The 12,087-nt window shown below is 41.1% G+C and overlaps 2 protein-coding genes across 2 annotated transcripts in view; one reads left to right on the top strand and one right to left on the bottom strand.

The window, feature by feature from the left end:
• The window catches only part of LOC115266062 (putative peptidyl-tRNA hydrolase PTRHD1), a 34,771-nt gene extending 22,921 nt beyond the window's left edge, over positions 1-11,850 (bottom strand). Inside the window, exon 1 of the mRNA XM_029871922.2 lies at positions 11,547-11,850. Within this exon, the coding sequence (XP_029727782.1) occupies positions 11,547-11,744 (198 nt within the window). The 5' untranslated portion in view covers positions 11,745-11,850. The remainder of the gene's footprint in view (positions 1-11,546) is intronic.
• Positions 11,851-11,944: 94 nt separating this feature from the next.
• Positions 11,945-12,087, top strand: part of LOC109404399 (nuA4 complex subunit EAF3 homolog) — a 2,122-nt gene continuing 1,979 nt past the window's right edge. The window contains exon 1 of the mRNA XM_019677247.3: positions 11,945-12,087. Within this exon, the coding sequence (XP_019532792.3) occupies positions 12,079-12,087 (9 nt within the window). The 5' untranslated portion in view covers positions 11,945-12,078.

The following is a 12,087-nucleotide window of genomic DNA, read 5'->3' as shown; positions in this document are numbered from 1 at the left end:
TGATGTAATAGAATAAAATTTAGCCAGCAATCTGATACACTCTCCTGCTATCATTGCTACACTGTTCAAATCTTCTTCCGCTTCATAGTACGACTTCAACCGTTTAATTCCAAACAAAATGTGGATGAGCTTCGATTTGAATTTTTGATCGGGTGCTTTTTGCACCTTTCTCCCCTCTAAAATACATTTTATTGCCTGTAGCTTTCCATCACACCATTTCAACTCGTCGTTTAAGTCAATTTCGTCGTATTTGTAAGTAATCTTCTCTTTATTCTCTTTTTCAGCTTTCAACAACGTCCTCAAAGCTCTCTCCTGCTTGCTACGCGATTCGTCTCTCATGTCGACATCCCGAATCAACAATTCGTGGTCCAACTCATCATCGGCCAGATGAGCGGCATTCAACGCAAAGTACTGTGCCTGCAACTGAGACAAATCCATCATCCAACGTCGTCGTACGAATGAAGCAGAAAAAATTGAAAATTTGAATGAAACTAGTACGCTTGAGCGGTTTTGCACGCTAAAAAAATTGAAAAATTTAAAAAGTTCTACCTAAATCCACTGTTAGCGGTTTTTCACGCTGAAAAAAAAATTTAAAAATCCTAAGTAATTGAAAAACCTAACAATTTAAAAATCCTAGTAATTTGAAAATCCTAAAAATTTGAAATTCTAGTTTTAAGAGATCAGAAATAAACCACGTTTCTCTTTGGTGTTTCACTCACACAATCCGAAATCGCACCACACACGGATGAATAGTCTGCTCCGCTTTTTAATTCAATGAACTACTGGTTCGTTTTCCAATCAATCGCTTTTTACTCCTTTTCGGACTATCAAAACCCCTCCGAATACAATGAAAAATTTTACGATCTATGCCAGGAATTCACCTCCAAATACGTTCCAATAACTTTCTTCCGCGAAGGCCTGGATGTTTTCCCAGAGACTTCAGTCCTAGTCAGCTAGTACAAACGTGATTTTACACTTAATCAAGTGAGTTTAAGCAGCTGCAGCCTACAAGAAACTGATAGTAAATCAATTTTATGTTGGGCGCCAAAGTGTAAGTATTGGGTAGTCAGTCGGGAGTACTACAGAGACTCCCCGACTCAATGGCCTCAGGGTCGGCACGTTCACTACACGTTACTCGCGGGCAGGTAGTTCTCACATAAAATGGAGGAAAACCACAGCACTTTTACACTTTCTACACCAGTTTATTGCTCAACTACGCTTTATTCCTAGGCTATTCCTGGCACTTTCTACTCCCACTTTCTTAATTCTATCTGACCTTTTCTGTTGCGGGGCCCCTTCTCCTTCTGCTCCACCACCTCTCCTTCCTCGTCTCAACGGCGACTCGCGTACGGGCGTGGATCCTCGGCTCGCTATCCACGGTTCCAGGGGGTGGCTTATTCGGACTCGCGCTGCTCCGTATTCCGGCCTGCTACTCGTCCGCGTCCTACCGATATTATAACGGATCGGTCTTCGGCTTTTGCCGGAATGGCTCACGGACTCACGGGCTTCGTAGGGCGCTGCACGGGGTTTTAAACCAAAAAACGGCGGGGTTCTGTTTAATGGAGAAGACATCGTAGATAATACCAGGCTTGGAACCAAAACGGGAGTAATCAGGGGTTACCTGATGTCCACTTCGCCTTCTTGCAATCCACTTCTCGTCACTACTCTCCTCTTTCACTAATCCACTTTCCTTTCACTATGCTTTCAAAGTCGTCCTTTCACTATCGTTCAAAGTCAAACTGTCTTCGCTGAAGAACTTTTTCTAAGTGAAAAGGATTTGGAACATCGGTTGACTGCAAGGTTCTTGACCTCGTTCCGCGGTCATTGCCCCCTCAGGGCATATGTACATTCCTTAATGGCCCCATTACGCCACCCCTCATGGCCGCTCCAAGAATGGTAACCGTCCATCTGGCGGTGGGTTTCGGTACTTCGGTGGGTGGATGATGGCGGTCATCTAGTAGGGTGGTGGAGCCTGATCCTAGCTAGCCCTACGGCTGTCGGGAGATTAGCTGGGAAAAACCTACATTCATAACGAATACTACCTGCCATGTATATACACATTCACGGTTCACACAAAATCACACAAACTTCTCGGTAGTACTTACGACACGAATTATACAACACTTACAAAAAGGCGAAACCGATCAACTTTTTGTGGATGCTGTCGTGAGTACCTGCGCGTTATCCATCACGGCCAAAGCTGCACTTGGAAGTTGGCGTGATGGATTTGCTGCACCTTCTTCGCTGTGGCGATGTTGGGGTAAGCATTTTATAGATGTGTGAGTGCTTTCGGACCATGTTTATGGTTTTTATTCTGTTGAAACAAATGAAATTTTTGACATTATATGAAATGATGGTAATCGGTTGTTTTTATCAATAAACTCTGAATGAAAACAATTAAATATAACTTTGGAATAAGTAAATTCTCAGTTTGAAAATCAACCATGCGTTTTATTGTTTTAAACAAGCGCCATTTTTCTGCGTGTACCGAAGGGGGATAACGACGTGCGCATATGGGTGGATATGCGCCGCGCGAATGAAGCAGTTGAAAGAGAAAATCATCCCCTACCAAGGGGCTGTCCATTAATTACGTAAGGGTTTTTGGGGGGAGGGGGGGTTTGAAAAATCTTACGCGCCATACAAATTTTTTTGGGTTCTCATACAAAAAGTCTTACAAGGGGGGGAGGGGGTGTCGAAAAATCGATAAAATTCCCTTACGTAATTAATGGACACCCCCCAACGTTTGAGGATTTCCTACCGCATTTGTCGAAAGCAAGAGTTTTCTCCCGTTTGGATGTGAAACATGCTTTCCATCAGGTGGGTTATCACTAAATTTGATTTGATTTAGTCTGAATTGACAGGTTTGCGTTCTAACCGGTACTAACCGTTATGCCAATCATATCTCATAAATGAATTTGTATCACATTATATTACCTATCATTTTTCACCACAATGAATTACCTACTTGTTGGAAGAAATAGCTGAGAACTATTTAGTGTCTACACTGTCAGTTGTTGACTCGAATAAATATAGGGTATATGTTCCATCAGTAATCTCACGCTCCCATATTCATCCTATTCTAAAACAAGCGATTACGACACCGATTGATTCCGTTCTTTTTGTTTTCATACGTGCTCACTCCTAACAAAAAATACAAAAATAAGAAACAAAACAAACAACGCTTCAATCCTTTGTTTTTCGTAGGATGAAAATGGGAGCCACATGCTTAATAAGGGAACCAGTACCCTATTTTTTTTTATTTTTGGAAATTTGAATAAGTTTGTTTTATTAGGGTAAATGTACCAATAGTGGTGCTATTAGTAGCTCCTTGTAGAAAAATAATTGAATAAAATTGATAATACCACAAAATAAAAAGTCTGAAAACGTTAATCGGTAGTTTTTCACTTAAATTTGCTAGGAAAAATGTAAAAACCATTATTTATTTCAGTTTTTGCTAATAAATCACTTGCACCAACTATAGGTACACGGTTCCTATTATGGAGGTAAAATTTAACTTTGGTTCCTATAGTGGCGCATCCCATTAAATTCTTATGGGACCCACCACTATAGGAACACTACCACCACTATAGGTGCAAAGAAGCAGAAAAAATAAGGAAAATAATTGTTTAAAATAGGTTTTTCGACAAATCCTAAACACAAAACTGAATTAATGTTATTAATTAGTTAGGGTATGTGTGCCATCAGTAATCTCACGCTCCTATATTCATCATATTCGAAAACAAGCGATTACGGCACCGTTTGATTCCGTTCTTTTTGTTTTCATGGGTGCTCACTTCTAACAAAAAATACAAAAATAAGAAACAAAACAAACAGCGCTTCAATCCTCTGTTTTTCGTAGGATGAAAATGGGAGCCACATGCTTAATAAGGGAACGAATACCCTATGATGCATCTACTAAAAATGTCATTTGCAAGCTTTTTGTTCGAAATAGTGCTAAATTGGCACTACCACCACTATTGGTACTACCTCCACTAAGGGAGCTTTTACCCTATAGGTAGAGATTTCGAAGCGATCACGAGAAATCACAACGTTTATCACGCGCAGAGGCTTGTTTATGTATACCCGACTAATGTTTGGTATAAACTGCGCGCCTGACTTTTTCAGAAGACTATGGAACAAGTTCTAAGCGGCTGTGAAGGCTGTTTAATTTTCATTGACGATGTCATCGTGCACGGTTCTGATCAGGAGGAACATGATGCGAGACTAAAAAAGGTTCTCCAACGGCTAAATGATTGGAATGTGGCACTGAATGAAGGTAAATGTATGTATGGGGTCTCTGAAATGAAGATTTTGGGGCATATTCTGTCAGTGGACGGAATTAAGCCGGACACGGATAAACTGGAATCGATTCGGCGCTTCCGGGAACCAAGCTCAGGAGAGGAGGTTAGGAGGTTTCTGGGTTTGGTGAATTACCTCAGCAAGTTCATCCCCGATCTTGCGACGTTGACGTACCCATTGCGGCAGCTAACGGTTCAGAAGCAAAACTTTGTCTGGGGAGTTGAACAACAAGCTGCATTCGACAAATTGAAAGAACATATGACTCATCCTACAACACTAGGCTACTTTGATGTTTCGGATCGAACCCAACTGGTAGCGGATGCTAGCCCTGTCGGTTTGGGAGCAGTTCTTATTCAGATTAATGAACAGGGACCTAGAGTTATTGCCTATGCTAGCAAGAGTCTATCTGATGTTGAAAGACGCTATGCACAAATTGAGAAGGAAGCGCTAGCACTTGTATGGGCGGTCGAGCGCTTTCATTTTTATTTGTACGGTCGTCAATTCGAGCTGATAACAGACCATAAACCGTTGGAAACTATTTTCGGGTCTAGGTCAAGACCATGCGCCAGAATCGAGAGGTGGGTCGTTCGACTGCAGTCGTGTAAAGCCACTGTTGTGTACCGACCGGGGAAATCAAATATCGCTGACCCGTTATCACGTTTGGCCATTACGAGTAACACGATTGGAAAAACTTTTGATGAATATGTTGAACAACATGTTGCTTGGGTCGTTTCAAACGCATTGCCGGTGGCTTTGAAAATAACGGAAATCGAGAAAGCTTCGGAGTCTGATAAAATAATCCAGTCAGTTCGCATCGGCATCGAACAAGGCGTTTGGTCAGATGATGCTGGTCCGTATAAAATGTTTGCCACGGAACTATGCTTTGCTGATAAAATTTTGTTGAGAGGAACCAGAATAGTGGTACCGGAAGTTCTAAGGGAGCGAACATTAGGCTTGGCGCACGAGGGCCATCCTGGTATGACCATCATGAAGCAGCGATTGAGAGCAAAGGTGTGGTGGCCAAAATTGGATATGCAGGTCGAGCGGTACATTAGAAGCTGCCGAGGATGCATGCTGGTTGCAGCACCATCTGCACCGGAACCGATGAAACGGAAAGAATTACCATCGGGGCCATGGCAACATGTTGCCATTGATTTTCTCGGTCCACTTCCTTCGGGACACTACTTATTTGTAGTGGTTGATCATTTCAGCCGCTACATTGAAGTCGAAATTATGACGAAGACTGATTCTGGCGAGACCATCAAACGGTTGAATTCGATTTTTGCCCGTTTCGGCCTACCATTGTCCATCACTGCTGATAACGGTCCTCAGTTCTCCAGCGAGGAATTCCGAGAGTTTTGTGACACTAATAACGTAAAGCTGATTAGCACGACTCCATATTGGCCGCAGCAAAATGGTGAGGTCGAGCGGCAAAATCGATCCCTATTGAAAAGGTTGACAATCAGCCAGGCCACGAATGCTGATTGGGTCGAAGAACTGAACAAATATCTACTTATGTATCGCTCTTCCCCGCATTCCACTACCAAGAAGACGCCATCGGAAATGCTTTTCGGCTACAACATACGTGACCGGCTGCCATCAATCTTTCAGCCGAATGATGAAGATGAAGAAACCGCCGATCGAGACAGAATTTCGAAGAAAAAGGGAAAGTTGTATGCTGACGAACGACGGAATGCCAAACCGAGTCCCATAGCCGTAGGAGATGAAGTTCTGGTGAAGAAATGACAAAGACGAATAAACTGACACCGAATTTCGATCCAAAGGTCTTTAAAGTTCTCAAGAGGAAAGGCGGAGATGTCATAGTGTCTTCAGAAGAATCTGGAGTCAAATATCGTAGACATGTCTCTCATCTGCAGCGAATCCCAGATGGCGGTGATGCACATTCGACTTTGGAAGATGGAACGGAAGCATCAGCGGATCCAGAAGATGAAAGAGATTCTCAAACCCCTGACAACTCGACAAGCAAGAAAAATCTTTATGAAAATATGGGAAGCGCACGTCCCCTTGAAAACAAGCGAGTTATCCGGAAGCCCGCTTATACATATGCGGGACTATGTACAGGCAGTTCGAGCAGATTAAGAGTGCTGATAACTAAAATTAATTTAAAAAAAGAAAGTGAATGTAGTGGCTTTAGCTAACCTAGTGTAATACCTGCCTCAGAGATACCTTGCTCTAGAACAACCATATTATGTACTGTATATGGGATGGGGGGAACGAGGAGAGAGAATAAAAGGAGGACATTGTTATTCTGACTAGTAGCCATACCTCACGTGTTTTATTCGAACTACCGAAAATAGTACAGCCACCAGCAGAGACATTCAGAGACGCATTGTGGCAGGAAATCGAGCTGACTTTGGACTCCGCAGAACTCTACGATCGAACAAAGTTCGCCGTAGCACAAAGTTAACTACATATCTACAAAACGCTGATTAGAGCGGTCGTCCTCTATGGGCACAAAACATGGACCCTACGTGCAGAGGACCAACGCGCCCTTGGATTTTTCGAATGGAAACCACCTACGGCGGAGTGCAGATGGAAGACGGGACTTGGAGAAGGCGAATGAACCACGACCTGCATCAGCTGCTGAGAGAACCTACCATCGTCCATACCGCGAAAATCGGGAGGCTACGGTGGGTGGGTCACGTCAGGGTTACGTCATCAGGATGTCGGATAGCAACCCGACTAAAATGGTTCTCGAAAGTCATCCGACCGGTACAAGAAGACGTGATGCGCAGCAAGCTATGTGGGTCGACCCTACGCAGAGTGCGGAACTGAAGACAAACAGTAGCGTGGGTCATCGGAACTAATTTCAATTTTCAACACAACAAATTAGAAGAAGCACAATACAAAACTTTGTTTTTAGCGGTCTGCGGACGGGAAGTTTATTCGGAATTGAAAAAGTTGTTCCCGGGGACAGATTTCAAATCTGATGCTCTTTCTTATAAAAAAATTGCCGAGACCCTGAGGAAAAGATTCGATAAAACTGATTCTGATGTGATCCACAGTTTTAGATTTTGGACAAGAAAGCAATCAAAGCACGAAAAAGCAGAAGACTTCGTCATTACGGTTAAGGTTTTAGCGGAGAAATGCAATTTTGGCGCGTTTAAAGAGAGGGCTGTTCGAGATGTTTTAGTTATTGGAGTCTACGACCACCATTTGCAAAAAAGACTTTTCGATGAAGATGAATTAAATCATGAAATTTCGAACAGTCGTACTCGATTATATTAAAGAAGACGACAATAACAGCGCGTTTGGGAAGAAGAGATGGTCGCTCTCGTTCAAGATAATTTAGGAGTGGGAACTGAAACAGATCCGCGGACACCGCTAACTAAAATGTTTCAAGCGTGTAAGTAGCAATTTTCAAGAGTGCGACGATTGAATATGACGTCATGCGCTCCATTGATGTTGATCGTGACGTCATGCTCGTTTGGATACAGATTTTGACAGTTCGTTTGGATACAACGGATTCATTGAGCAATCCAAATTCCTGTGTGGTAGTGGTTTGTGTTCAGATTTCCCGTGTTAATCTACTGCGGTAAAATAGAAAAAATCCAACGGGGTTGCGGTGGTTTCGACCGCCGCAGTCGTTCCGCAAACGTCAAAAGTGCTCGGTTCACGCTAAAAAGCTCTCACTCACTTAGTTGCCATAAAATTCAAAAATAATGAAAATTGTTTCATTTATGGTTTATGTAATCGCACTTGCTGCCACAACATCTAACTTATTTCTAAACTATATTAGGTGTAGTTTTAGTACTTTAGTATGCAGCTGTACGCCATTAAACATAATTTAGATTCTCAACTATTTATTTTTGTTTCAAGGTTGTGTGCATACTTTTTGAAGTGTGCAGCAGTTTGACGTTTGCGGAACAGGTCTTCTTTGTCTTCTTCACTCCGCCAGGTTGGAAGATTTCTCTGGATAAGCAATATCTGTAAGAACTTTGTAAACATCTTTTGTTCTCGCGTATATGGATAGGCTTGCAGTAGGTTTCGTGAGACATTTTTTGGACAACTCAATTAACACGGATCTATGTTTACTCTACTATCTATACTGGAACCGTGAGCGCAATAGGAACTTCTCTCGATCTAGAAGCAGATATGATCAGAAAAGGAAGGTTTAAAGATTATCGGTCATACAATAAAGATCGATCTTATGTTTGCTCATTCTGCAAAAAGAGAGGTCATACAAGAAGGTTTTGCTATCAGTTGAAGGGTAAGGACACGGGTCAGGTATCAGTAAAGTTTTTGGGGTCTCCAAGAGAGTTGTCCAGGCCTCCCACTCCAGGAAGATCAATTGGTAACTTCAAAATGGCTGCTCAATCCACTCAATCGGAAGCAGAAGATGAAGATTTACCCTGTTTAGTGATTTCTTCAGTTAATCGTGTTAATGAGCCATGTTATGTAGAAACTTTAATTTAAAATAGGAGAATTACAATGGAGGTAGATTGTGGCTCCGCCGCAAGTGTAATTTTAATTTAAGAAGAAATGTTTTTAAGGAATTTTAGGAATTATCAGCTTATTTGGATTGCAATAAGAAGTTAGCGGTGATTGATGGCAAAAGATTGAAGGTTCTGGGAAAGATTCAAGTTTTTGTTCAATTAGGAGACAAAAGGCATCAGCTCTATTTGGTAGTTTTGAAATGCGATAATGACTTTGTACCGCTGATTGGACGAACATTGATGGATTGCTTCCATGTCGGTTGAAAAAACGTTTTTTTCTAGACCAAATGCTATTGTTAATAACATTCGTAAACAAGACGACGAAGACGTCGAGGAGGAAATCCGTAGTAAGTTTTCAAAAGTGTTCAATGGTGATTTTTCAAATCCAATTGTGGGGTTTGAAGGTGATTTGGTTTTAAGAGGGGAGAAACCCATTTTAAAAAGGACTACGAGGTAGGTACCATATTAAGGCTATAACAAAAAGTGGTTGAACATTTAGATGCATTAGAAAGAGATAGAGTTATCACACCAGTAGATCAATCACTGCTCATAAACAGCAAATCAAGTTGTACGGCGTTTCACGACGGAAAGCCAGCAGGAGTTTAGTTCTCCAGGGGGACAAGCATTGTACATAATCATAGAAAGCGGAGAAGAGAAGAAACTTCGGATACGGAATCTGATTTTTATGGTTTCCCGGGGGATTCATTTATATTTGGCAATCATCCTAACGAACATCAAAGTGAAGAGATTCCAAATCGAGCCACAGAGTGTAAGAAGACCAAAACAAATTGTTTAAAAAGAAGATGAAAAAAGATTACCTTTATTATTAAAGCAATATTTGATTATTTTTTTTTAGAAAATTAGAAGATAGAATTTTAAACTAAAGGAAGGAGGAGTTAAAGTGATGTTAGTAAAGAGATATGAGCTATTGCATGAGAGTAAAGAGAGTGAGTGCCTATATTGTAATGTATAAACCATGAGCCTGAGAATACAGAAGTTTAGAGTTTGTGATACTGCCAACGTAGACGGTGTTTATATTGTGTTCCGAGTGCATATTGCGGAGATTCCACCTGTTTAGACTCCTGCGCGAAAATTAATTGCGTGGATTTTTCTTGCGTTCTACGGAATATTTTACGCTGTGTTGTTAGGTACACATTTGGTGATAGTTCTGCAGTGTAAACAAACATTTATAACGCATTTACGCTGAAAATGAGCCTAGGTAATCATTTATTTGCGTCGGAATCTATATATCTTCACAACGGGCAATAATACCCCATTTTCTCTAGATATTTCAGTTTCTTGAAACTACTGAAAAAATCTCCGCTGTTGCAATATTTTTGCCCACCTTCAACGCCCACTCTGGGAATCACTAGTTTGTACCCATTTCTCATTTTCAAGACAAAGGTACTGGAAGTATTCTTGAATAAATCTCTTAATAATATTCTGAGGGATTCCAGGAGGATGATTTGGATCAAACTCCTGGAGATACTTCTAGATGAATTTCTTGTAAAATGTCTGAAAGGCATTAGTATACCTATAAAATTCCCTGAAACCATGCCTGAAACAATTTCCCCAGAGAAAAGAAATGCAAAGAAATAAATCTTAAGTGATTTCTAAAGGAGCTCACGAAAGAATCTCTAGAGAGTGAATGAATTTCTAATTTTTCTAATTTTTTCTTCACTTGAGTTTTGGGACGCGATCAGATATAGGGTCTTGTACCATTTGGGCAGGTGTACCTATTTTGGGCACTTGCCGCTATAACTAAGTCAATTTCAGACCGATTGATTTGAAATTTTGTATAGAGTTAGGCACGTACAGTATCTAACTCTGTACAAAAAATCAAATCAATCGGTTTGAAATTGACCAAAATAGGTACACCTGCCCAAATGGTACAAGACCCTATACAGCATCTAGCCATGTTCAAAAATTAAAGCCAATCGGTTCGAAATTAACTGAGTTATAGCAGCAAGTGCCCAAAATAGGCCCAAATGGTCCCAGATCCTACTTATTATTTGTTAACTACATTATCAATTTCCTAGTAACTGTTTTTTCAAACTGTTTGATCTATACGTTTGCCTTTTCCTAACTGACTTATGGAATCATCTGCCAGGCTTACGTCTAATCTAATAAATACAAATACAAAATACAAATCATAGAAATAAGATAAATTATTTTGCAATGCCTCCGCTGCCCATAACTGCATAACAGTCACATTCGACAAAAGTAGGCATTGTCCAAAATGGAGTTTAAAAAGTTTGCAACATAAGCTAGTATGGAGACGATACGAAATTTCAAAATTTGTCAATAATTCAAAATTCATCCTTTTGCAATAAAATTTTCTACAGCTCTGCTTGTATGCTGGACGAATAGTTGAAAAAATAATTAGACCAAAATATGATTGATTTTACGTTTTGACACCAGTGTGTATTTCCAGTGTGACTGTTATGCGGTTACATTCATAAATTTTAGCCAATGAGACAAAACGACTTGGTATTTGTTTCACATTTTGCAGAACAAACTTAAAAAGTTCATTTGGGTGGATGAAAGTACTGATGATTGGGAGATGATCCCCGGTATTAACTCAATATTGGCAAAAAATTCAAATGTCCTGTCTACTGCTCGCTTTTCTGGTAGGTAATAAAAAATAGCTTGGGAATCACTATACAAATTTGCAAGTTATATACCTGTTTTTGTTACAATTAAATACCTATTAAATATTGGTTTATACCTGCCGACTAGAGGGTACCTAATACTTTAGTAAGTACCTGGTACCTATCTACATGTACTTACCTCCAGCACCACCTTGTGCATGTTGTCCAGATCCTTGAAATACTCGACCGTGTCCGGATCGCTCGAATAGAGGTGCGACACGGCGGAAACCGCGTGACAACACTGCGCTATCACCGCTCCCTTGGGCCAGCTCTTGGCAATTTCGCCGTTTACCACCACATACTGGACCAGTTTGGCTGCTGCACTCGCGGAGGACATTTCTGCGAGGAGAATCCAACGGAATACGTACGACGAACGCGAATCACTTCCGAGCGGACAGGGACACCGGCCGGCAAAATCTGCACAGCTGGCAGCGAGAGGAAAACAAAAACAAACTGAGGCGAGGGGTGATTCGAGAAAAAGCTTTCAAGGTGCGACACGTAGAGCTGTGCGCTCTCGCGTCATGTGAGAGAAAGAAGCGCTCGAAAGCGCTTCAGTCGGATCAAAACAAAACACAGGCGATTTACCAAAATAAATTGGTATCGAAAATTGTGAATTTTGAACCGATTTCAGTGAAATTTCATCGGAATAACAGTACGATTGTGTTGCAAGAATGCCCCCG

This window comes from Aedes albopictus, chromosome 3 (assembly GCF_035046485.1).
Source record: "Aedes albopictus strain Foshan chromosome 3, AalbF5, whole genome shotgun sequence".
NCBI classification, from domain to species: domain Eukaryota; kingdom Metazoa; phylum Arthropoda; class Insecta; order Diptera; family Culicidae; genus Aedes; species Aedes albopictus.
Note: the sequence above shows the minus strand (reverse complement) of the source record. Positions and strands in the feature narration are given on the sequence as shown.